Source organism: Vulpes lagopus, chromosome 8 (assembly GCF_018345385.1).
Source record: "Vulpes lagopus strain Blue_001 chromosome 8, ASM1834538v1, whole genome shotgun sequence".
Taxonomy (NCBI): domain Eukaryota; kingdom Metazoa; phylum Chordata; class Mammalia; order Carnivora; family Canidae; genus Vulpes; species Vulpes lagopus.
In genome coordinates, this window is record NC_054831.1 from 128843170 (window position 1) to 128869895 (window position 26726).

Sequence of the window (26726 nt, forward strand, 5' to 3'; positions counted from 1 at the left end):
ACAGGGGCTGGTATGTTGGCCATGGCCCTCGTTGTGATGGGAGGAAGGATGCGCACTGGGGTTTGGGAACACGTGCTGGAGGTCTGGGAACTCTAGAGTCAGGTGGGTTCAAATCTGGATTCGAATCTCAGCTCTCTGCCTTCCAAGAGTTGTGCAACCTCTCTGACCTTCTTTATCTGTAAGGTGGGGGTAATAATGCACCCGTCCACGCGCACAGATCGTTGTGACATTGACTGAGCTGATTCATGTAATTGTTTAGAACAATGCCAGATGCAGAATTGATGATTCAGCCGTGTCACCTATGCACATACATTGTCGTAACAGCCACCGTCACTGTGCTGTGATGGCTAAGTTTGTGTGAAAACTTAGCTGGGCTGCGGTGCCCAGGTATTTAGTGAAACGAATTAAATCATTAAATATTAACTAAAATAATCTGAGTTATTCTGGATGTTTCTATGAAAGTGGTTTTTGGATGAGATTGACATTTCAATCTGCGGACTCCCAAGTAAAGCCATACTGGGGGTGGGCCTCATCCAATCAGTCGAAGGCCTTAACAGAGCAAAGACTGACCTCCCTGTCAAGCGAGAAGACATTCTGCCAATGGACAGCCTTTGGGCTCAGCAGGCGTCTCTTCTTGGGGTCTTCAGGCCTCTGAGCTACTCTGCAGATTTGGCCTTCACCAAGGATTGGCGATTGTGCGAGCAGTTCCCTCGTGATAAATCTGCGTGTACTCTGTTGGTTCTGTGTCTCTGGAGAACTTTTTCTCGCTCCCAGCAGCCCGATGGAGTACATGCTGCCGTGCTCCCATTTTGCAGAAGAGGAAACCGGTGCGGGGGGTGAGGGGACTTGCCAAGGGTAGGGCCTATCCCTGGGACGTAAAGCCAAGTCTGTCCTCCCCCGAGATGTCCACACATGGCCCCGACCCGCCTTGGAAAGACCCTCAGCTGGCCAGGTGACGAGAGCAACCACGGCTAGTCGCTTGAGGCCAGAACCTGTGGCTCCAAGTCCAGTAGGCCGGCTGCCTCGGAGGGGAATCTGTCCTGGCCTGTCGCCATCAGCTGCTCCCGCCGCGTGACACCTCCTTGTCCCGGATCCCATTGATCGGGGCGATTGGTATGCAGGATCTCAGAACTGTGAGGAGGGGATGGAGACTCCGCCCTTGCAGTGCCCCCACCCGACTGATCCAGGGGCCGCTAGTGATGGGTGCAAGAGGGGGGCTTCCCTCAACAGCAGGGGCAGCCCCCAGAGGGCCCAGGCTGGAGCTCATGGGTGGGAAAGGTGGCGGCTGTGTTTATAGAGGATGTGTAGGGCCCCTCAAGTGTTTCTGAGCAAATGGGGCCATCTGCTCAAGGTCGCACTGACAGTCACAGAGTTGGCTTGGTCTATGTGGTCTTATCGAGCCTGGCATTGAGCTCATTGGCTGTTAGCCGCCTTCTGTGGAAGGACTCGTAGAGGTCACGCGGCTGGTTGGGAGGAGGGCCGGGGTTTGAACCCGCGGTGGGTGCCCACAGCCCATGCTCCCTGCCACCTGCTTCATCGGGTCCCCGATTTCCTGCTGTTCCTCTTCCACTGCCTGCCCCCCCCGACCCCAACCTGGCACCTTTGCCTGCATTTAACTCGGGCGCTTGGGGGGTGGGGGGCTCACAGCCGTTGCCCCTCTGTTCCTCTGCTCTCGTGCCCCAGGCTTGGGACTGGGGGCTCCTGAGGACCTAGTGCCTGTCCTCTTTGCATGGCCACCGCAGTAAGTGCCCGTGTCCGCGGTGGCCCAGGGAGCCTCTTCATTTCCCTGCTGTGGTCGGGGGCCCGGCTACGGGGCTGGGCTCAGAGCGTGAACCATTTGACTGAGGCCGGATGTCCCTGCCATTGCCGTCCCTGCGGGCTGCCAGCCGGGCATGCATTCTAGGGAAATGAGGGGCCGCCTGTGCCACCTCCTGGCCTCCAAGCCAACCCAGAGCTCCTGGGGGGCTCGAGGAAGAGGCAGGGTGGAGACCCAGCCTCTTCACAAGCGTGTGTCTTTGTGTTCGTTGATCCACCGCCATGCATGTGGGTGCGGTCCCTGCGTGGGGTCCCTGCCTGTGGTTGGAGCCACGCGGGTGCAGCTTGTGGGTCAGGCATCGTGCCATGTCTCCAGAGCCTCACCGCAGCCCCGGAGGGTGCCCCTGCTCCTCCGTTTTTACAGATAGGGAGACTGAAGCATGGGTGGGTGAACTGGGGCGCCCCCAGGAGATGATCCCCATCTCTGCCTGCCAGGCCTTTGCCCACAGCAGGGCCCCGCAGCACACACCAGGCAGGCCCGGGCTCAGGTCCCGTCTTAACCCCCGCTTCCCTGCGCCTTGGCTCCCTCTCCTGCCCTCAGACTTGACATTCCTCGGGGAGCTGAGGCTCGAATGGCATGTGCCAGGCCCCGTGCCCTGCTGATTGAGGTGCTCAGGGAGTGAGAACTTGTCATCTTCATCCCGTCCTCACACCTTCATCCCGGATGCCTGTGCCCAGGAGGGATGAGACGCCGGCATCACCGAGCACCTGTTCCTGGGCCAGCTGCTCCCGCCCGTTACCTTGGACCACACGGGCCGGTGAGGGAGGTGGTATTATTTTAGCCCCATTTCCCAGATGAGGAAACAGGCCCAGGGAAAGAATACCTGCTCAGTACGGGGGAAGGGGGCAGAGCTTTTCCCCGTGGCCATACCAGCACCCTCTCGTCCCTTGCAGGAACCCAGCAGCTTCCGGGTGGTAAGTTGAGGCCCGGCTGTCACTGCGGCTCCAAACGCCCGCAGCCAATCTCGACTCCCTGGTGAGGTGGTTGGCACACCTTGGGTGGTGGAAAGGGGGCCCCCCAGCTGCCCAAGTGCGTCAGAATTCTGCTGAGGGCTCAGCCCCGTCCTCCGTCTCCAGGCCCCAAGTCCCCAGGCTGTTGCCCTCAGTGCCTGGGGCCCTTGGCACTGGCCGGGGCAGAGCGAGGGGGCTGAGGTTCTGTTGGGTGTCTGCCTGTGATGAGCACCCAGGTGGGCATCGGGACAGAGCAGGGCTCGGGGGTGGGGGGGGACATGCCCGGGGAGCGCTCACAGCCCGTAAGTGGCAGAGCCTGGATTGGAATCCAGGTGGGACAGATCTGAGCCTTAGGAAAAAGCGTTGTCCAGGGTCCAGACCCCAGGCTTCTATCGGGGTTAAATCAAAGCGAGCCGTGCCAGGTCCGTGCCAGGTCCGTGACAGGAACAAAGCCGTCCGCACTGTAGTGCGTGGTATTTGCCATCACTCATTGAGCAGATTCCTGACCTATTAATCTCATTTCCTCGGCCTCATTGAGGATGGCTGTGGCCATTTCCTAGGCGAGGAAGCAGAGGGGAGTCCTGGCCCCCGGCCCCTGGGCTGTGCTGGGCCTCAGAGCCCCGGGGAACAGGACCGCCCCCTCCCCATCCCAGTCCCCATCCCAGTCCTTCATCTGCTCCCAGAGACACGGTTTCCAGTTCTCTATCCGCCCCGTGGCCTCCTGCAGGGGCCGCACAACCGGCTCTACTTTTGACTTTTAAACTTCTCTTGGAGGAGTGACTGGTGAGGCTGGGGTCTCTGAGGACTGGCCCTGAGGCCTCCCCGGTGACCCTCCTCTGAGCTGTCTCTGAAGCAGGCCGGCCGCCCGCCTGCCTGACCTCCCTAGGGGCGGGGGTCCCGCCCGCCTGCCCCTGGCCCACCTGAGCCAGATTGGAGCTAGGTTTCCAGCTGCCCAATTTTGCCCCCGAGGAGGCAGCAGAGGGAGGAAAAGGAAGGAGGAGGAGGGGAATGCTGCGAGGGTGCGTGGGAGGGGGCCTGGGGGTGCAGAGCAGCAAATGGACGATGCCCAAGTGGGTAGAGAGATTGGAGGGTCAGGCGGAGGAGAGGAGCCCCCAAGTCCCGGGGTCAGGCCGCTCTTCGGGGCGCCCCCTGTGCTCCATCCACTCTAAGCACCACGGCAGGGGGAGGAGGGGGCTCAGGGCAGCTCCTCCAAGCCCAAAGCAAATGTGGCCAGTTCCTTTCAGTGAGCACCCGTGGGGCCGGCGGGGGGTGGGGAGCAGATGCAAGGCAAATGGGCAGCTTTTTCTGACCCCCTTTTCCTCTGCCCCCCCCCAAAGTGCTTTGCATAAGCCTCTCGTGGCTCTCTGCCATCTAGGCCGCCAGTGGCCACGCAGGTGTGAACGTGGGGCCCAGGGTCTGCGGAGGAGCCTCGAGAATCGAGCCTTGTGCTCCGGGATTGAGTGGGTTTGTCCAGTGCGTGCATCAGTGTCTGGGGCTTTTGTCAGGATCTCAAAGGGATCCTCGGCCCTGAAAGGTGAGGAGGCACTGAGTCCACCTTACAGCTAGGGAGACTGCAGCCCGGAGACAGGCCGTGACTCGCCCAAGGGCGGTCGGGGCAGGGTGGGCCTGGAAGCCAAGACTCCTGACTCTCTGTCCAGTGCTCCTTCTTCAGATGTTGGTCTTCAGAGAGATCGTCCTTATCGAGGGGGCCCCGTATTCCTTTCTCATTGGAGCCTCTCAGGAGCCACCTCTCCCCGCAGCCCCCATTAGGGTCTTGGATTTCTCGGAGTCACATACTTGCTGTGTGGCTTTGGAGAAGTGACTGTCCGTCTCTGAACCTCATCCTCCTTATCTGCAAAGGGGAGACGTGGCAGGGGCACATCAGAAGGCAGTGAGGATGAAGTGGGATGACGGGGACGGAGAGGGCTCCACTCAGCGCCCGGCACGCCGTGAGCCCTCAGAGCACGTGAGCAGCGGAAGTGACCATGTGCACCACCACCATCGTCCTCCCAGGCTTCGAGGCGTGGACGCCGTGTCCCTGTGTGTCCTGGTTCTGCCGCTTGGGCCCTGATGGTGGGCTCACCTGTGCCCGCTGGGTCAATGGCTTTCTCAGGCTCCCGCGTCTACAGTTTGGGGGGTTCAGCACTTGGGCCCCTGGGTCTACTACGTTCTACTGGTGGTGTGACTCTTGGCAAGGGGCTTAAGCTCTGAGCCTGCTTTCTTGTTTTAAAATGGGAGTAAACACGGCTGCTGGGACCTCTGGGTGGCTCAGCAGTTTAACACCTGCCTTCGGCCCAGGGCGTGATCCTAGAGTCCCGGGATCGAGTCCCACGTTGAGCTCCCTGCAGGGAGCCTGCTTCTCCCTCTGCCTGTGTCTCTGCCTCTCTCTCTCTCTCTATGTGTGTGTCTCATGAATAAATAAATAAAATCTTAGAACCAAAAATAAAAAACAAAAACAAACAAACAACCCATGGCTGCTGTGCAGAGTGTTTGAGAGAATTAACATAACACCTATGAATGCCCGGCCGACCCCCCAGCAATGCGCCCTCCTGTTACCCCCCAGCTGCCCGAGTGCTTGGCATAGCGGGTAGCTGGCCTTGGAGGTGCCAGCAGGGCATCCTGGGAGCATTCTGGGGAGGCCGGGGTGGCCTTGGGTTTGGGGTGCGTGATGCAGGAGGGAGCAGGCTGCAAAGGCAGGGCCAGGGAGGATGGCCGGGTGGGGGGGGTGGGGGCACAGCCTGCAGACCAGGGCCCAGAGGCGATGCCATAGGCACTGGAGAGTCCCAGGAGGGGAGAGAGCAAGGAGGAGATAGAGCCGTGCTCGAGGCTGTCAGTGTGAGGCTCCCAGAGAGGTCTAGAGAGGAGGTGAGGGGGGTCTGAGCTTGGGTGTGGCAAGAGGGGGAGAGGCCTGGGGAGGACCCTGGGGGAGGGAGGGGGCAGAGGGTGAACTCACGCTGGAGCTTTTGACTTGCTGATGAGGAGGGTGGATCTGAGGATGGTGGATCCAAAGTGGGCCTCCCCTGGTACAGATGAGGAAACTGAGGCCTGGAGAGGGGAGAGCCAGGCCCAGAACCCACCCCTCCAGACAGCCGGGCACCGCTCTTCCTTTTGTTTCATGGCTGGGGTTTCCCCTCCCAAGCACTGGTTGGCATCGGCCCAGAGAGGGGCAGGGACAGGCCCAAGATCACACAGAAATCCTGTGTGTCTCCCTGTCATTCTCGCCTGGAGGATGACTCCACCCCAGGAGAGGAGGAGAGGGAGGGGCGCTCCCTCTGGGGCTGCTAAAGATGTCCAGCTCCCTTCAGGGTAGCTTCACGAAGCCTTGGGCGTTTTCAGCAAGGTGTCCGCGGTGCCCCCGGGGCTGTTCATTTCCTTCCAGGAAGGGACAGTGTCGGGTGACCTTTCTCTGCACGCCGCGGCTCCTGCCGTCTTACGTAGGCCCCAGCCCCACCCACCAGGCTGGAATTATGATCTCTGTCTCCGCAGAGGAGAGATCAGAGGTTATTACCTGCCTGTGAGCACGCAGCAAGCAGCGGATGTTGAGTCCGGGTTGGCCCGAGTCAGGGTGGCGTCAAGCTCCCTCGAGGGCGGACTCACTCCTGGCGGGAACCAGTCTGCCCCGTGAGGTTGCTAGCGGTGCCCCGTGATGACACGGGCGGGAGGGTGGCTCCTGGGCTCTGGGGCCAGGGACGGCGTCCGAGGGGAGGCAAGTCTCCCACCAGCCCTTGAAGGAGGAGCCGGGCTGGGCTGGGCTGGGCTGGTGGCGGGGAGCATGGGGTTCTCGGTCAGCTTTCTGGGTCAGCCTCCTCTCCCCACCTCCCTGGGACCCACCGCCCTGATGGGACCTGTCTGCCTCGTGCGTCCCACAGCAGGTGCCCCAAGGCCCCCGCTGGGCCACGCGTCATCAGGGCTGGCAGGGACCGATGCAACAGTACACGCACAGGGTCTGTGATCCACATCGGAGCCAGGTCTGCGGGCACCCTCCCCGCTCCATCCCACTGCTTGGCGGTGGCCCCCTTGACTTTGTGGAAATCTGCACCTTTCCTTTTTGACAGTACGTCCGCCCCTTGGCACACGTGGGGTGAGACCCCCAGAGCAGGGGGGTCATTTAGCAGAGCCGAGCGACGGATGGTTGGCCTGACAGGTGGCAGCTGCCCCCTGCTCCCCTCCCATTGTCTTTGCTGTTGTTGTTGTTGTTGTTGTTTTTTTTTTCCTCAAAGTCAGGAACCTCCTGATGTAATATATCGTGGAGATTAAGAGCCAGGCCCTAGAATCTGACTGTGGGATTTAAATCCCAGCTTTGCAGGCCGTGCAACCCGGGGGGGGTTTAGACTTCTTCGTGCCTCCGTTTCCTCATCTGTGAAATGGGTCTGGCACCAGCCCTGCTTATCATGAGCATTAAATGAGATGGTGAACGGCAAGCACGCAGCATGATGCCTGGTTCTTACTGCCAGTGGCTGCTGCTTCTGGAACACCTGCTATGGGGCCGATGCTACCTATGAATTACTATGTGCCAGGCTCAGCTTGGGCTCCATTTGCCAGACTACTCTGCCCCCTTGGATGAGTACCTGGGTCCTTTGCTCCCAAACGTTGGCTACGTCAGGGGCATGAGACCTGTCCTCAATCGAGAGGCAGAAGGCTATAGGGAGTGCCCAAGTGAGCAGGACATGCTTTCTCTACTTCCAGGTGGGATTCTCCTAGACCACCCAGGTCCCACCATACCCTAGGAAGGGGCCATCCTAGTTCCGGCCCCTTCCTTTCCCCCCAGAGTTCGCAAACCTCTCCACCTGTGCCAGGTGCTTTCCCCGCCCCACGGGCTATGGCGGGGCCACCATTATGTAAATGTCTGTGCAAATCCCCTGATGTCAAGCTGCCAGCTCTCTGATGAGGCAGGGCCACCTCCGGGGACCCCCACTTCCCAGCCATGGGACCCCGGGCCAAGGCGGTCTGCTCTCTATTCATCCTGCTGCAGGTCCTGGCTGAGCCGGCTGAGAACTCAGACTTCTACTTGCCTGGGGATTACCTCCTGGGTGGCCTCTTCACCCTCCATGCCAACGTGAAGGGCACCGTCCACCTCAGCTTCCTGCAGGTGCCCCAGTGCAAGAAGTGAGTCTCCAGTGTGAGGCTGGATGTGGAGATGGGGGTGGGGTGGGAAGCCTGCGCTGGTCCCGTGGTCCTCAGGGGACCAGGCCAGGACCAGGGGCTTGAAATGCTCCTCATCCATTGCAAAACCCCTCATCCTGGGTTATCCCCACTGGCCCCCAGGGAGAACCCACACAGTTCATGTCACTAAGATCTTCGGCAATTGTGTTCTGAAACATGGAGACCTGGTTGGCCTGAAGTCACATCTCTTAATAAAGAGTTACAGGATATTTGAGCCTGGAGGGGTTGTAGAGACCGTCAAAATCACCCCCCCCCCTACTTTGGCAAGTGAGTCCATGTCAAGGCCCCGTCTAGAAACCAAGGGTTACGCCTTTGGAAGGCAGAAACGTGGTTTTTCTGTCGCAGGTTCTCAGACCGGAGGGGAAGGTTTGCCTTTCTCTAGGGCTGTGGTTAGGTGGGTGGCGGTGCTTCCAGGACGGGAAGGATTTCCTTCACCAGTCTCATGGGGTGGTGGCATCACTCAAGATTAGGTGGACCATCTTCATGCAAGCAAGGGATTATGAATTAAAGACCTGGTGCAGAGAGGGAGAGGGAAAAAGGAAGGGATAAAGGTGATAAAGGGCCAACTGTAAGAAATGGACGCTTTTTGTGATGTTGGGGAAGATCATGTGCTGATTTGAGAGTGGTGAGGGTGATGGTGCCGTGATGGTACCAGGCACATTGTTGAATGTTCTGATGCCTGTGATAATGGTGGGGAGACCAGTGAAGTAACGGGGGTGATGGTGGTGATGTTGATAACATTGATAGCAGTCATACTGGTGATAATGCAAATGGTGAAGAGTATGGTGATGATGATGGTGGTGATGATGGCGATGATGGTGATGAAGATGATGGTGGTAATGATGGGGATGGTAATGGTGGTGATGGTGATGAAGATGATGGGGATGATGGGGATGATGGGGATGGTGGTGATGAGGGGGATGGTGGTGATGGTGGTGATGAGGATCATGATGGTGATGAAGATGATGGTGCTGGTGTGACGGTGCTGGCAGTATTGGTAGTGGTGGGCACAGACATGTGGTCACAGTGACGGCAGTGGTGATGATATTGTTCATAGGAATAGTAGGTGCATGATGTGACAGTGATGATAGCGATGGCAGACATGGTAGTGGGTAATGGTGATTGTATCCGTGGACACTGGTAGAGTGGTGGTAGATCATAGGGATGGTGGTAGTGGTGACAATGGTAGTGATTGATGGTAGCACAAGGATCATAATGCCAGAGGTGGTCATAGGGATGATGGTGAACCTAGAGATGTGGTATGGAATGGTGACCACGATGTGATGATAAAAATACCAGAATATCCTGGAATGGCGCTTTCTTGGATAACTCCTGGGCTTTCCTCTGGTAGGCAGAGGAAACAAGCAGGCTCTCCCAATCCTGCCCCTTCCCACTCTGGACCTGCTTCCTACCCCACCCTCCATGGCTTCCCCAGGTATGAAATGAAGGTGTTGGGCTACAACCTGATGCAGGCCATGCGCTTTGCGGTGGAAGAGATTAACAACCGCAGCGACCTGCTGCCCGGCGTGCTGCTGGGCTATGAGATAGTGGATGTCTGCTACATCTCCAACAACGTCCAGCCCGTGCTCTACTTCTTGGCACGGGAGGACTACTCCCTGCCCATCCAGGAGGACTACAGCCACTACGTGCCCCGTGTGTTGGCGGTCATTGGTCCTGACAACTCCGAGTCCACCACAACTGTGGCCCATTTCCTCTCACTCTTCCTCCTTCCACAGGTGAGGCCCTGGCTCCTGGGGGAAGGAGCTGGGGAGGGGGCAGAGGAGGGGTTGTCTAGAGGGCTCGCTTCCCCCCACTGGTCATGAGGGGAGAAGGAGGTGGGAAGCCAGGTCAGGATGTCAGCCTCAACCCTGGGAGGGAAGCCTGGCCTATTCATGAGAAGCCTAGGCTTTGGAGACAGACAGACCTGGGCGTGCATCTTGGCTCTGAGTCTTGGCCATTTTGAGTCATCGAGCAAATCTCTTAACTCTTCTGAGCTTCAGCTTCCCCACTTATAAAATGGGATGATGAGAGTTCCATCCTAGGACCGTCTGAAGCTTAAAGGATTTAACCTCTGTAGGCACTTATAGGATGCAGTAGCTGGTCAATTATGTAATGGTCGTTATCTAAGGCACCTTCCTTGCACAGAAATGAAAACCCAGAAAATGCTCAATATTATCCTGTACAGTTGCCTAGTACAGGGTCTGCCACATAGTAGGTCCTCAAAAAAATGCCATTAGTATTAGTACTATTATTGTAAGCGTCATCATCATCATGATCGAAAATGCCTCAACCAGTTTTAGTTGGTCTAAAAGTTCAACACATTAAAGAGCAGCTAGCGCAAGAAGACTTGGCACACAGTAGGTAGTTGCAAATACTGTATTTTTGCTGACATTTTTATTTTGCAAAGCACCAAGGGTCTGACACACAGTAGGTGCCTAATAAATGCTAATGTACTTAGGTGAGGCGTCTCGTTCAGGACTAAACTCATTCTTTCATTCCCTTAACAAATATTTATTGAGCTCACCCCCCAGTGGGAGAGACAGGCCATGTCATGATAGGGCTGCTGGAAAGTGAGAAGTGCCGTGCACAAAGGTAAAGGGCAAACAGGGTGAGGGGGGCTGGACGGGTCGGTGGACAGATGGAACGGGGAGAGGGAGGCTGCAGTTGCAAGCAGGGTGGTCGGGTGAGCCTCGCTGGCAATTGGACAAAGGCTTGAGGGAGGTGAAGGGGTGAGGGAGGTATGGAGGTGTCTGGGAGAAGAGCCCTCAGGAATTGGGGGCAGCGAATGCAGAGGCCGGCAGGTGCCTGGATTCGCTCATGGAACCAGGGAGCAGAACTGGGACCAGGGAGAGACTAGGAGAGATGAAGTCAGGGAGGTGAGGGCTGGGGTCAGTGATGGAGCCTCTTGGGGGCCCCTGAAGGACTCTGACTGTCCCTGCGTGACTTTCAGAGCTATTGAAGGGTTTTCAAGTGCTTGCCGGGTCACCTGGCCGCTGCCACGTTCAGCGGAGACTGTAGGGGGAAGGGTGGGGGGATGCTTTGGTGGCCCAGGTGGAGCGGTGGTGCCCCGGTGAGGCCCTAGCTCATGCGCTGGCAGGGGTCCCCTCCCGCAGATCACCTACAGCGCCATCAGTGACGATCTGCGGGACAAGCAGCGCTTCCCGGCCCTGCTGCGCACCGTGGCGGGCGCCGACCACCAGATCGAGGCCATCGTGCAGCTCCTGCTCCACTTCAACTGGAACTGGATCGTCGTGCTAGTGAGCAGCGACGACTACGGCCGCTACAACAGCCAGCTGCTCAACGATCGCCTGGCCGCCCGCGACATCTGCATCGCCTTCCAGGAGACGCTGCCCATGCCGCAGCCCAACCAGGTGGCGACGGAGTGGGAGCGCCAGCGCCTGGAGGCCATCGTGGGCAAGCTGCAGCAGAGCTCGGCGCGCGTCGTGGTGCTGTTCTCGCCAGACCTGATCCTGCACAACTTCTTCCGCGAGGTGCTCCGCCAGAACTTCACGGGCGCCGTGTGGATCGCCTCCGAGTCCTGGGCCATCGACCCGGTTCTGCACAACCTCACCGAGCTGCGCCAAACCGGCACCTTCCTGGGCGTCACCACCCAGAGCGTGCCCATCCCGGGCTTCAGTGAGTTCCGCATACGCCGCACCTCGGTCAGGCTGCCTGAGCCCAACAGGACCAGCCTGGAGGCCACCTGCAACCAGGAGTGTGACACCTGCCAGGACACCACCGCGTCCTTCAACAGCATCCTCACGCTCTCCGGCGAGCGCGTGGTCTACAACGTGTACTCGGCTGTCTACGCCGTGGCCCATGCATTACACAGCCTCCTGGGCTGCACCCAGGCCTGCTCCAAGGACGTGGTCTACCCCTGGCAGGTGAGGCCCACCCCGTGGAAGGGCAGGCATACAGTGGTTGCCATGGAGACGCTGGGTGCACCTGCTGGGCTCTAGCCTTCCCATCTCATGCTGGGTTCTGGGCAAACTGGCGGGACAGGTCATGGGACATGCCCTGCCCTCCAGACACATAGAACCAGAAATCCTTCATGGTGACAAGACTCCTTTTAAAAAAAAAAAAAAAAATGTAATCATTGCCATCCAAGGTGGCCTGTCCTGGGAGGAGAATTGGGTGAAATTTCCTGGAAGGGAGCCTGGCAGGCCGTGGGGGCCCCAGGTCCCCTGCCATTTCTCCGGGTAAGAGGCCTCGGGGGCCACTTGTGTACTCCCTCCTCTCTCTGAGGCCCTACTTGAGGTTTATGCACCTCCTCTCGTTCCAGGTTTGTGTTGTCTGGATTCCAAGCTGGAATTTAAACCTGTGTTTTTCTGACTTGCACTTACACACACGCACACCCAATCAGGAAACCCTCGTGGGGGTGAGAGGTTTTACTGAGGAGCAGAGGAGCAGAGGGGATTCACATCAGAGACGTACACCTCATACCTAATAACCCGGCATCTCTGTGCTTGAATGGCTCCTTGGCTTTTTCGTGGTTTAAGGTTCAGGCACTCCTCCAACCCTTGCCTATATTCTGTCTTTATTCTCTGCTTCCTCCCCTTTTTCTGGATCCCCGATCCCCAAATACCTGTGCACTTCCTTCCCAGAGCAACCTCACTCTTTAAAAAAATCCCCCCTCCTTCCCTTAATCTATTTATTTGTACCTCTGTACCCCACAATCTCAGAGCCTAACCTTGCAACCCTAAGAACTTATTTTCTCTAAAAATGCAGTTATTCTTTAAAAGGAATTCTAGTGCCAGCCAGCTAGGCATTGTATTTTGTTATGGGTGCTGCTGTGTTAATAATACACGTAATTATCATGGGTGCTTTACTGTTTATTTGAGCATCAGTAGGCCCCGAGGGCCTGGTATACATCGCCCTACCCTGTGGCCGTCCTATGAGGTTGATAATCTACAGAGAGGAGGACTGAGACAGGGAGCCAAGGTGACCCAGCGGTGATGGTTTCAGAGGGAAGCCGCAGCCCCCAGCTTTGAGCCCTGGTGGGCCCTTTGACCCCCTCGTGGTTTTCCCACTGTGCTCTTCAGCTCTCCCAGGCACAAGTGCCAAGAGCTGTGATGAAGGGCCCGTCAACTTCTTCCCTCTCCTAACAGTGAAGACCAGAGAGCACCAATCGTAGCAACCAGAACACCCTGCCCATTTACTGCACACGCACTACGTGCAGGCCCTGGCTGGGCCCTGTGGGAGCACCAGACCGTCCCCCTAGGAGGGATGGGGACAAGCCAGTAAGCTCTGTCTCTGCTGAGTGCAGCAGGAGGGAAGAGTTGCACTGTGGCGGCAGTGGGTTGGTGGGGGGTGGAGCGGTGTGCAAGTCACTAGGAGTCCCAGGAAGGCATGGGACATTCCAGGAGGGGATCGGTGGCCTGGTCGTGTGCTCAGCTCACTGTAGCCGAAGAACGGGGCAGGAGGGGAGCCGCAGGTGACATCGGAGGACATTCTGTGCCCGATGAAGTTGGTGGTGCTTTGTTCTGGATCCAGGAGGAGCCCACGGAGAGTTTCAAGCCAAGCACTGAGATGCTGTTTTTGAGACAATTCATCAAGTCAGGTTGGGGTTGAGGTGGCGGGGGGATAGGGACAGGAAGCAGGGAGCCCCGCTCATCCTATGCAAACGTCACCCAGGGTTTCCACTGGTGTGAACAGTGTCACCATGGGAATTAGGAAATGATGCCTTTTTGTGCAGACACGTTGGACCACGATGCCTTTGGCTTGAGGTGGACGCTGCCCTACAACAGGTGCATGGCTTGGTGGGGCGAGGGAGCTGGGCTCCAGCTGTTCTTCCCCTTTGCCCTAACGGGCCCCCCACCCTGACGCTGGGTCATGCCATGCCACCTTGTCGATTTTTGTGATAAAACCCCAAATTTTTATTGTCTATTTATTTGCTTTCTTGTTTATTGACTATTCCCTACCCCACCCCCACCCCCAAATGTAGGCTGAGAAAGCAGGGACCGACCTTCCTTCCTTCCTCTTTCTTTTCTTCTTTCCTCTTTCTTTCTTCTTTAAGATTTTATTTATTTGAGAGAGAGAGAGAGCATGAGCAGGGGTGGGGGAGGGACAGAGGAGGAACGAGAAGAGAAGCAGACTCCCTACTGAGCAGGGAGCCCAATGCTGGGCTCGATCCGATCCCGGGACCCCTGAGGTCATGACCCGAGCCGAAGGCAGATGCTGAACCAACTGAGTCACCCAGGCGCCCCAAGCAGGGACCTTTCAATCCTATTTAGTGTCGTATCCCGAGCTGCTGGAACTGGGTCTGGGTCAGAGCTGACGCTCAGTGAATGTTTATTGAATGAATTAATGAATGAACAGAGGAGCACTTACTGTGTGCTAACCCCTTATGTGATTTGCCATCTACCCCCAGACATGCTGTGAGTAGACACTGTTACTTGATGATTGTTCTCCCACATTAGGTCTAGAGAAGTGAGGATCACCCAGCTGGGGAGTGGCCAGGGCAGCAGCGGGGGTGGGGTGGGGTGGGGGCGTGGGGTGGTAATGAGGCACAAGGGCAGGGGCAGTGGGGATGGAGAGGCCTCAGGTCACTGGGATACTCGAGGATGGAGGCTGGGAGGTCACGCTGCCCGTGGTGTTGGGGGGCTGGGGGGCACTCGGGGGCACGCTGGGGAAATCCAGGCTGGCAGAGGGCAGAGGGCTTTGGCGGTCCCAGGGAAACTGTTCAGCAGGTTATGGAATCATAGAGGGTGGGGGTTGCGAGGTCTTAGAATCTCCAGGTCCAATATTTTTGTTTTACAAATGGGGGTGGGGATGGCGCCCTTGTGGCATTTGCCACGTGCTCGCCATCCCGGCATCTCAGGTACAGTCCCTCTGTCCGTCTGTCGGGGGGCAGAGCTTGGTACTTAGGTTTGAATCCCAGCTTTGCCACCACTAGCTCTGCAACCTTGGGCAGGTTATTTAATGCATCCGGGCCTTGGGTTTCTCATGTGCTAAGCAGAAGGAACACTAAGCACCGTGCTGAGCTCTGACGGGGACTGACCGTGCAGTGTGTGTCCATGACCCGGTGCAGATAGAAGCTCCATGTCTTCCTCTTTCTCCTCCTCCATGTCTGACACCAGTGTCTGGACAGTGATAATCCAGGCCTCCTCCCCCTCAGGAGAGTTGCAGGGAGGATCCTTTCTGACCCCTCCGTCAGAGGTCTGGAATCCAGGGTTGCTCAGCCCAGCCTGGCCAGGTCAGTGCGGGGATGTGGCCTGGCCACCAGGACCTGGCTCCCTATGGGCCTCCACCATCCTCACCCCTGCCAGAGGCCCACCACCTGTGAGGAGCCTCCCTCCTCTCAGCTCCCGAGACCATTGCCCCCAGTCGCAGCACCATGTGCAAATTCCAGAGACTTCCAGAGCCTGACTCTGTGGTCAGGGTGGGAAGAAGGCGAGGGCCCGAATCCCTTGGCTAACTGTGTGTCGGTCCCCGAAGGGAGGTCTCCCAAGATACAGCCCAATAGACTCTCTCATTTATGATGGGAAAATCTAGGAGCCAGATTGATGAAATATCTAAGTTGGAAGTTCCTTCAAGGGGTCAGCACAGAGGTTCAGTGACTTGCCCAAAATCACACAGCAAATTGAGGAAAGAGCTCAGATTGGAATTCAGGCCAGAGGATGCCCAGTCCAAAGCATGTTCCAGTTTGTACCAGCTTCTGCATGCTCAGAGCGACGGAGGACGATGACACGGGGAGAGACTGGAGACTGGCCTCTAACTGCGGGGAGGCAGGAAGCCCCCAGAGGGACAGGGGCAGGTGCAGCTGACCAGGGCAGGTGAGGGAGGCAGTGGACTCGAGCTCAGCTATGGGTCCCCGAGGGGTGGCCGAGTGACTTCCAGGGAGAAGGAATAAGATCAACACTTCGGCGGGAGGTGAGTACTTACTCGTGTTGAGGCACCGTGCTAAGTTCCCAACATAGGTAAACTCTCATTTGTTGCCTCCAAGCCCCGGAGACAGGGTTTTTGTCGTCCTGCTTTGCTGAAGAGGAAACTGGGGCTCACAGAGGTCAGGCGACAGGTGCAAGGCCTCATAGCAGGTGGCAGAGGTGGTGTCTAAACCCAGAGTATCCGACCCCAGAGCTGGAGCTCTCAGCCACCACCTCCCGGGTGGCCCCCTTCTCAGTCCTCTTGCCCCCTTGTCCCCATGTGGAAGTCAGGCTGGGGGGATGGGAAAATTTCCCCCGGGTCCGGTCCCAGCTCTGATGCCAGCCTTTCCCTTTGGCCCTTCTAGCTCCTTAAGGAAATCTGGAAGGTCAACTTCACCCTCCTGGGCCACAATGTCTTTTTTGACAAGCAAGGGGACGTGCTCATGCCCATGGAGGTCATCCAGTGGCAGTGGGACCTGAGCCAGAACCCTTTCCAGAGCATCGCCTCCTACTACCCCAAGCTGCGGCAGCTCAAGGCCATCCACAACATCTCCTGGCACACCGCCAACAACACGGTCAGCTCTCTGAGGGCTGGGGCTGGGCACCGGCTCACCCTGGGGTGGCGAGGGCCCTCTGGACCCGAGATCTGTCACTGACAGCGGGTGGGGGGGGTGTCTGTGCGGTGGGGGAGCATCTAGGCCCAGTCTCTCCCGTTGATAAGCACTACGGGGGCCTAGGGTTTCTGGCTCCCTGGGACCCAGGGGCTCAGGGGCTGTGCCCAGTGAACGTGTGCTGGACACGCGTGTGCTAAGGACTCAGTTCTCACGTCATTGCTGGTGCTCCCCGTACGGTAGCTGTACCCTCAGCTGCGTCTGGCAGCTCACCTGTCGTTCCAAAGCTCCTCTGTTTTACCCTCTTAGATGCATAACAAGCTGTCAGAGTGGTGGTGGTGTGTGGGGACGGACAGGGACCCAGCCTCGTGCGGAGGGGGAGGGGATACAGAAGCTCCAAGAGCCTTCCTCATCTGCATCCTCTCCCCGCCCCATTCCCTTTATCCTCAGTTCCCGGGGTGCTTGGTGCTGCCGTTTCAGAGCATGGGGATTTCTATGGAGTTGGTTGGGTGGGGGTCTTGATTAGTTTGCTGCCCACTGGGGACCACAATCTGGGGAGGCGCAAACCCAGACATGTAATCTCGTGGTTCTGGGGCCTGGCAGTCCGACAGCAGTGTCAGCAGAGTTGGTTCCTTCTGAGGGCTGTGAGGGAGAATGTTCCGGGCCTCTCTCCCAGCTTCTGGTCATTTGCTGGCCTTTGCTGGCTTTCCTTGGCTGGGGTGGTCCTGCCCGACCTCTGCCATCACCCCCATATGACATTCTCCTTGTGGATGAGTCGGTCTCCAAATCTCCCCTTTTGTAACGACATGGGTCGTATTGGAGTAGGGGCCCACCCCACTCCACTAGCGCTTCATTTTAGCTCATTACATCTGTAACGATCCTATTTCCAAATAACATCACATTTGGAGGTCCTGGGGGTTCAGACTTCAATCTATGAATTTTGAGGGGACACGATTCAACAAATAACAGCATCTTCACTTGGGTTTCTCCCAGAAAGCAGAGCCTGAGGCAAGGGTTGATGTGCAGATAGTTTATCCCAGGATATGCTCCACGGAACAGGAGTAGGTGGTGGGGGAGAGGTCATTAGGAGCAGAGGAATGTTCTCAAGCTGGGCACTGCTGCGAGCTCAGTGTTAGCAGGACCTTCTGAAGGGCCACTTTAGAATGGCCCCCAAGGGAGGGAAGAGGGTGGGATGGGTCCATGGGTCTGTACTGCCCCCGCCTCCTGTGGGGGGGTCGCCCCAAGGGGCGTTAACTCCCTGTGCTTCCGGGTCACAGATATGTGAGTGCCCAGCAGTTTCTCATGAGCATCTCACGCCATGGCCCCGGGGCAGAGAGAGAAGGAGGCTGAGTGTCGCTTAGATGAGGTGCTGACAGGCAGCGCCTGCATGGAGTGGTTGCTGTGCCGTAGCAGGAATAAAAGGAGGTGGGCCTGAGAAAACGTGAGGGAGCCCACAGAGACGTCTACTCCTCGCTGCTCTCACTGCGATGATGTCCCTCCCTGACCCAGTGGGGTGGAGCCTGGAGGGCGGCAGCCAGCCCAGTGCCCTCACCGGGAGCTGAGCGGACCTCCCCACTGCCCTGCTGCTGCAGTGGGGTCCCCGGTGGAGCTTCTACTCATGCCTCCCTCCTGCCCCGGAGTGTCCTTCGCCCTCAGCCACTTGGCCGCTGGGGTGATCCAGACATTTGTCCCCAGGTGTCTGAGCCCCTGGTCATCTGTCCTTGCTGGCCTGTGTCCAGTGGCAGTAACCACCGGGCCACCGCAGCCAATCTCCTGGATCCCAGACCTACTCCTGCCCGCCCTCCCATGTGCCAGCGACTGGCTCTTCTCGCTCTTCCAAGTCACTTACCTCCTCCTTCCTTGGCTGTCTCGTTCCCTGGCATGGGGCCCCTGAAATGACCATGGGGGCAGCAGACAGCCTTTGCTGTCTGCTGATGGAACCATTCCCTCTTTGGAGGCCAGAAGCTGCATTCTAGCAAGAGTCCGGGCTTGAGGGGATGAGACGCTCTGGTCCCCCGGTGAGCCCCCGAGAACTGGGGTGAGCATGACCAATCCTTCCGTGGTTGCTGAACCCCCGTATTCCAGCTGTTGGGGTCACAGTGCTATGTACCAACCTCCCATTCAGTGCTTACACCTCACCCTATAGGGCAGTGGCCCTACTCCCAAGGTGGTGTCCCCAAGCCGGTACCCGACCTGAGCCCTTAGTGTGCCATCCTGTCATCTTAATAGGTTGGGTACATCTAGGCGACCGGTATATGTTGGGACCAGTGGATCCGGGGGTCACATGCCCGTGTCACACCCCGTTGGCCGTACAATAGGTCTTTTGTCTGATGTGATGTTTTGGGGGGGACCCATGACGCTAACTCATTCAGTCGTACGTCCTTGGATCGCGGCTCTGCCCTGCGGACCGGGGAGGCGAGTTCTCACACGGGCGCATCAGTGGATTCCTCGGGGAAGAAGACAAGACACCCGACGTTGTAGACGCGCCCACGTCTGTGTGGAGTGGAGGCAAATCCAGGGCTCAGCGTGGTCTCCAGGCTGCAGAGTGAGGTGCTTGGCAGTAGCACCAGCTACGCCGACCACAGGGGGGGGGCCCTCTGCAGCATCCCCGACACTGTGCCCCCTCTGTGGCCCATTGCGTGAGCCCCGGGGGGGCCCAGGGCGGAGGCCAGCTGACCTGTACTGGAGGCTTCATCCTTTCCGTCTGGCTCTCATCACTCCCTGTTGCTTGGATTGGCATTCCCACGAGACACAAAGGTCGTCGTGCTTAGTACTCACTCCCGTGGATCTCCACACCTCCCCACCCCACCCCAAATGATCTAATTTCCACCCTTCCAGCCTTGTCCTTTCTGGGCCCTCCAAGCAACCAGCCAAGCCATTCATCACTGCCCAGCAGCCCAGGAATATCCATACGCCAGGACCTTTCCCTGTCCACGCAAAGTGAGCAAGCACGTGCTCTGCTTGCAACTCTCTACACACAAGGGACATTGTCCCTCGTTACTGTCTTGAAAGAGGAGCTTAGTATGGCGACAGTCCATTTTAAGGTCATGCTAGTATCAAGCTATGAGTGTAATACCTGTGAATCACTGATTTGAGAAATACACCTGTTCCCTCTGGCCCTGCTTTGGCCTGATCCCAAATGCACCATTTCCGTTGCATTGAGACTTGCCACTCTTCCTGCCCGACCTCAGGACTCCATCAAGGGTCACTTGACGTTCCCGAGGCCACGTGCTCGTTTCCCACAGGGGCCCAGCAGGACACAGGAGCTGATTCACAAACAGTGGAAGGCATGTTGTTGCTGAATCGTGCAACTCTCTTACTGGGGCTTGCCCACCCTGCCCTGTGCATCAGCAGATCTCCCTGGCCGCGTGGCCTGAGTGGCTAGGAGAGCGGGGCCTGCAGCCAGGGTCTCCTTCGGAGTCTTTCTCTAGGCTTGTCATTCTTTACCTTGAAACCGTAAGCCGTCTGAGTCGCCTGCTGAACGTGGGTTGGAGCAGGATTTCCAAGAGTGATTTGTGCTGTCCCCCACAGCTGGAGGTTCATCAAGAGTCATGCTTCTGTAAGAGCAGGAGATGGAAGATGAAATGACTTACCTTTTAGCCTAGAGAGGATGACCTTGACCTGGAATTTCCCAGACCACGGGACCTCTAAACCCCTCACTGACATGACAGGCCTCCTTCGAATCTTTGAAAGGTTTATCGTATACGCTTATACCTGAGGATTCCCATCCTAGTTGGCCATAAAGAGTCCTTTATGGACTCTACTTCCTACTCACCAGATCCTATTAGTACGATGCCATGGTTACAGCGGACCAGCGTGATGTTCTGCAGAATGTCGGAGCTATCTAGTTCCGTGTAGACCAAACCCTGATGGAGAGTAGAGGAGTAAGCTTCGCTCTGCCGTAAGACCGTAAATGTTGAGACTTAAAACCATAAAAACAACTAGAAGAAAACATGGGGCACAAGTTTCATTTGAGAGCTTTCTTCTCTTTTCAGTAGTCACTGATAGCGGTATATATTCCTCTAAGTACTGTGTTCACTACATTCTATAAGTTTTGCTATAGATTAATTAAAATAAAAAAATGGTAAAAAAAAAAACCCCATAACATCACATTTACCACTTCAACCATTTTTCCCCCAAATTTTTAAATTGTGGCAAGATATACACAGTTTTACCATCATAACCAAGTGTATGGTTCAGTGGTATTAGGTACGTTCACATTCTTGCGCTATCACCTCCACCCTCCACCTCCAGAACGCATCACCTTCAGAATGGAAACTTTATGCCCGTTAAACACCAACTCCCCACGCCCCCTTCTCCCCAGCCCTGGAAACCACCATTCAACTTTCTGTTTCTATGGATTTGACAAAAGAACCTCCTATACATGGAATCACACAGTATTTGTCTTTTTGTAAGTGGCTTATTTCACTTAGCTTCACGTCCTCAGGTTCATCCGTTTTGTAGCCCGTGTCACAATCCCTTGCCTTTTCAAGATGGAAGAACCCATTCAGCCAGTGGATCATGATTATGAATAATCCTAATCCAATCAAAACATCACAGTTCGCTCATCTGTCCATCTGTCGATGGACATACTCGGGTTGCTTCTACCTTTAAGCTATTGTGAACAATTCTGCTATAAACGTGGGCGCCCAGACATCTCTTTGAGAGTCTGCTCTCAATTCTTTTGAGTATACACCCAGAAGTGGAAGCTGGATCATGTGTTCGTTCTATTTTTAAATTTTTTGAGGGACCCCCATATTGTTTGCCACAGTGGTGGCATCATTTTGCATTCTCAGCCACGGACAGGAGATTCTAGTTCCTCCATATCCTCACCAACACTGGTTATGTTCTGGTTTTGTTTATTCGTTTATTTGTATTTATTTATTTATTTATTTATTTATTTATTTATTTATTTATTTTTTAAATAGTAGCCATCCTAATGCGTGTGGGGCGGTCTCTTGCTGTGGTTTTGATTTGCATTTTCTGACTGCTGATTGAGCATCTTTTCATGCTTATTCGTTGTTTGTATCTCTTCCTTACAGAAATCTCTATTCAGGTCCTCTGTCCCTTTGGTTTTTTTATTTTTTATTTTTTATTTATTTTTATTTTTTATTTTTCCTCTGTCCCTTTGTGAATTAAGCCATTCTGTTCTAGGGGTTCTTTATATATTCTGGATACTAATCCCTTGTCAGATATATGATTTGCAAATATTGTCTCCCATTCTGTGTGTTGCCTTTTTACTCTCTTGGTAATATCATCTGAGGGACAAGAGTTTTAAATGTTCATGAAGTCCTGTGCAGGACACCACGGCCAGCTCCAGCATCATGACACTCGGGCCCTATGTTTTGTTTTCTTCTAGTTGTTTTTATGATTGTAGGTCTCCCATTGAAGTCATGGTTCCATTTTGAGGTGATTGTGTGTCATGTTAGGTCTAACCTTATCCTTTTGTATGTGGATATCCAGTTTTCCCAGTACCATTCATTGGAAAAATGATTCCCCCCTGCACCCCACCCCCAATGGTCTTGGAACTCTTGTCAAAAACATCATTTGCCTCTATATGTGAGGGTTTGTGTCTGGATTCTCTATTCTGGTTTATCGGTCTGTATGTCTGTCTTTATGGCAGCACCATGTTGCTTTGATTACTGTAGCTTTGCAGTACGTGTTGAAATCAGGAAATGTGAGTCATCCAGTTTTGTTCATCTTGGAGATTGCTTTGGGGACCCCGGGTCTCTTGAGATTTATCTGAATTTTAGAGTAGGTTTTTCTATTCCTGCAAACAAAAAAGAATCATTGGGATTTTGGTAGGGATTGCATTAAATCTGCAGATTGCTTCGGGTGGTATTGACCTTGTCGCCATGTCGAGTCTTCCAAGGCATGAACGTGGAATGTCTTTCCATTTACTTAGGTCCTAATTTCTTTCGGAAATGTTCTGAGCTCTTCTCCTCTGTTTCACCATTGCCTGTTTAGCGAGAACCACCACCGTTTGCCACCTGAGCTATCGTGACAGCATCCTACCTGCTCCCTGGCTTCCGCTCTGGCCCCTCACGGTTTAAACTCATCATGGAACCTGGGACAATCCTGTTAAAAGGGACTCAGATCCTGTCATTCCTCTGCATGGAATCCTCGCCTGGTTTCTCATTTCACTCAAAGTGAAAGTCCAAGTATTTCGACGTGACCTCTTTGAACTAATCTGCTGCTGCCCTTCACGTTGGTGCTCAAGCGACACGGGGCTTGCTGCTCAGTGACCATGCCACGTCCCTCTTGGCCATGGGGCCTTTGTACAAGCTGTTCCCTCTGGCCTGTGCAGATCTCCTTGTGGCTTGGTCCCTCACAGCCATTAGGTTTCTGCTCCAGTGTCAGCCGCTCAGTGAGACCACCCTTGCCCACCTTGTTCGATTTTGCAACCAGCCCCTCCTTTGCGTTCCACCCCCTCTGCATGGCTCTGCTTTTCCTCCTGGTATTTATCACCGCTTGTCAAGTGCATATTCAGATGTGAACTGTGTCTTTTCCCTGTGAAGGTGTTCATTCCTTGGGAACAAAGACGGGGCCTTGTTTGATTCACTGCTGTATTTCCAGTGCCTGGCTCAGTACTTTTTTCAATGAATGAATGAATGAATGAATGGAGTGAGTGAATGAATAGCAGGTTGAGAGTCCATGAGTAAGAGAAGGTTAAGTTGGTTACTTAGGGTAGAGTGAAGAGATGAGTTCGGGAGGTGGTGGGGTTGTGGGGGGAGGATACATGGCAAGGGGGTGGTAAGGCGTAGGTGTGGACAAGGTGCTCACGTGTGTTGGTGTGCACATGTGTGGTCCTGTTGGAGGCAGAGAAGACCCCTGACAGCCTGGAGAGGCTGGCGGGGGATCAGATGTTTTATTTTGTCTGATGGAGAGTCTCTGAGGTTCTTCCAGGAACAAGAAAGCAGGAGAACAAGATGTCTGGAGGTGTCATCTGATGACCACGTGCAGGAGGGATGACGGGGGTGGAGCAGGAAGGCAGGTGACCTCTCAGAGGCAAGAAAGCAGGGGTTCTGGGGCCAAGTGGTCCCATTGCGGCTCCCCTTGTGTGGGCCCTGGCCCTTCATACGCGCGCTCTCATAACACCCTCCTGTTTGGGCATCAGGATGATTTTTGTGCCACCTGGATCTGGTCGGGCTGCTCCCCCACTCAGGAACGATGGCTTCCCACTGCCCCTCCATCCTTAGCGTGCCACACAGGAGCCTCCAGGATGTGGCTCTCCCACCCTGCACCCTTCTCCCAGTGCCTGCTGACTCCCTTCCATCCCCCAGCCTCATTGCCTTTACTGTTCCCTCTGCTTGTAATTCATCTGTGTGTTCACTAAACCGGGGCAGGGGGTGGGGGGTCCTCTATTCTACAGAAATTGAGCGGTAAGAACAAGAGACATGGCCACTGCCTACCTGCTCTTATTCAGCTGAAAACCCCTGCCGCTCCGCAAAGGCTGTGTCAGACTCTTAGATGCACATGGCAGAAAGTGGTGTAAGCACAAAGTGAAGTCGTTGCTTCCCATCATTGAAAACTCCGGGGGTAGACCATGAGACTTCAGGCACGGATGGATCCAGGGTCTCTCTCCAGAGCGCGGTCCCTTCCTTGGGAGTGCTCCCCCTCCATGGAGGCAGGTGGCTGCTGGCAGCCCCAGAGTCACATCCTGTCTGTTTGGCAACCTCAGGAAGTCTCTGTCTCAGCGGTTGGATGCTGTCATGGGAAGAAGGTGGATCAGGTGTCAGGAGGCCAAACTAAGAGGGTCCCTACAGACGTCCAGTTCTAATGGCAACTCCTGCTCCTTCCCCATCCCAGATGGGGGCCAGGCTTCCCTCCCCAGAGCATCCTGCTGGTTGGTCTCAGGGGCTCTTGTCCTCCTCCCTCCAGATCCCCGTGTCCATGTGTTCCAAGGACTGCCATCCTGGCCAAAGGAAGAAGCCTGTGGGCATCCACTCCTGCTGCTTCGAGTGTATTGACTGCCTTCCTGGCACCTTCCTCAACCGAACTGCAGGTGGGATTTGCAGACCCGCACCCCTGCTCCCCACCCTCAGCCCTGCCCTGCTCTGAGAGCAGGGTCTCTGGAGTCTCCCCCACAGGATGTAAGTGTCCAAAGGCCAGGGACCATGTCTGATTCCAGCGTATCTCCCTCGGAGTTGGTGTAGAGAAAAATCTTCAACGCTCGCTGCTAGGGAGGGTGGGAGAAGGTCCCCACCAGGCAAGGCTGTCACTGGTCCCCACTCCATGCACATGTAGCTGAGGGCTCAGGGGTGTCAGACCAGAGAATGTCCATTGGATGGATGGATGGATGGATGGATGGATGGATGAGTGGGTGAATGAATGAATAAATGAATGTCTCGGTCCATAGAAGAAATGTTTCTGGCAGACGGGGACAGGATCTGGTTTATCTCTGACCTCCCAGTGCCTAGTGTAGTGCAGAGCGTGTCATGTTTGCTCAGTGAATGTTGATTGAGTGACATCCTTGATCAGAAGAGCTCATACCTCCCCCTATAGATCACAAACGCTGGGAAGGTGCGGAAATGCCTTCTCTCCGTCTGTTTTAGTGTTGAGCACCGTTCACAGCTGGGACTTAAATTATTTTTTTCGTGACTTCCTCATCAGAGTACTTACCGTGGGCCCAGCAGAGCCCAGAGCCCAGAGTAGGTGCCCAACAAAAATTTGTTGCATGATTTCACAGGCTGTTCCCCTCCCAGTTGGTCGGTAGCCTGACGGCAGGGGGCTGGCTAGGTGTCGCCCACGTCTCTGGCCTCCCACCTCAGGTGCGCATCACCCACTATGGAGGGTGTTCGAAAAAAAAAAAATTTGTTGAAGGAATTCTTTGGACCAATGTGTGAATGTCTATGCCACCTGAGGGTAAGGTCTCAGGAGCAAGGAATTACAGTTGTTAGGATCCGAGTCAAGGGAACCTCGGTTCAAACCCTGCCTCTGTAATGACCACCTGGCTGAGCCTCGGGTTACTCATCTGTGAAATGGGGTTGCAGGGAGGAGCTGATGGGCCAGTGGGTGTAAGAGGTGCAGTGAGTGGTGGAGGTTAGGCCGGTAGGCGTTGCCCTCAGCTCGCCCCCCACCCCCGAGGCCTGGCCCGGGGCGGGTGCAGAGGATGGGGGTGCTGCCAAGTGGGCGAGGCTGACGGGAGCTGCCGTGGCTCTTGCAGACGAATTTGACTGCCAGCCTTGCCCGAGTTACGAGTGGTCCCATAGGAACGACACCTCCTGCTTCAAGCGGCGGCTGGCCTTCCTCGAATGGCACGAGCCCTCCACCATCTTTGTGGTTATGCTGACCATCCTGGGCTTCCTCAGCACCCTGGCCATCATGGTGATCTTCTGGAGGCACCTCCACACGCCCGTGGTTCGCTCGGCCGGGGGCCCCATGTGCTTCCTGATGCTGGTGCCGCTGCTGCTGGCGTATGCCATGGTCCCCACGTACATAGGGCAGCCCACGTTCTTCTCGTGCCTCTGGCGCCAGACCTTCTTCACCCTCTGCTTCACCATCTGCATCTCCTGCATCACCGTGCGCTCTTTCCAGATCGTCTGCATCTTCAAGATGGCCAGGCGCCTCCCGCGCGCCTACGGCTACTGGGTGCGCTGCCACGGGCCCTACGTCTTCGTGGCGTCCTTCATGGTGCTCAAGGTGGTCATCGTGGCAGGCAACGTGCTGGCCACGACCGCCAACCCTACTGCCCGCCCCGACCCCGACGACCCCAATATCATGGTCCTGTCCTGCAACTACCGCAGGGCGCTGCTGTTCAACACCAGCCTGGACCTGCTCCTGTCCGTGGCGGGCTTCAGCTTCGCCTACATGGGCAAGGAGCTGCCCACCAACTACAACGAGGCCAAGTTCATCACCCTCTGCATGACCTTCTACTTCACCTCCTCCGTCTCCCTCTGCACCTTCATGTCCGTCTATGACGGGGTCCTGGTCACCATCCTGGACCTCTTGGTCACCGTGCTCAACCTTCTGGGCATCAGCTTTGGCTACTTTGGTCCCAAATGCTACATGGTCCTCTTCTACCCAGAGCGCAACACGCAGGTCTACTTCAGCAGCATGATTCAGGGCTACACCATGGGGAAGGACTAGCACCGCCCACTAGGGCTGCCCAGGGGGCCCAAGGGCTCAGCCGGGGGGAGACGCAGACGGGGTGGGGAGGTGGAGCTGGGTGCAGGTCGCACTTTCCCGGTAGCTGTTTGGCTTGCTAGGCCCTGCCGCCCATTCTAGGAAACCCCACCCAGGGTGGGGACCCTACTGGTCTCCCCGACAGAGATGGATTTGAGCAGCCTACAGTCTCCCTCTGGTGGTCACAGCGGGTGCA

General features: G+C 56.0%; 1 protein-coding gene across 1 annotated transcript; it reads left to right on the forward strand.

Moving 5' to 3' along the window:
• The first annotated feature begins 7690 nt into the window (after window positions 1-7690).
• On the forward strand, window positions 7691-26494 carry TAS1R2 (taste 1 receptor member 2). The gene is made up of 6 exons (XM_041765301.1): window positions 7691-7872; window positions 9365-9665; window positions 11043-11813; window positions 16160-16369; window positions 24287-24410; window positions 25572-26494. Exons 1-6 carry the CDS (start codon window positions 7691-7693, stop codon window positions 26492-26494), a joined length of 2511 nt encoding a protein of 836 aa, XP_041621235.1.
• Window positions 26495-26726: the final 232 nt, after the last annotated feature.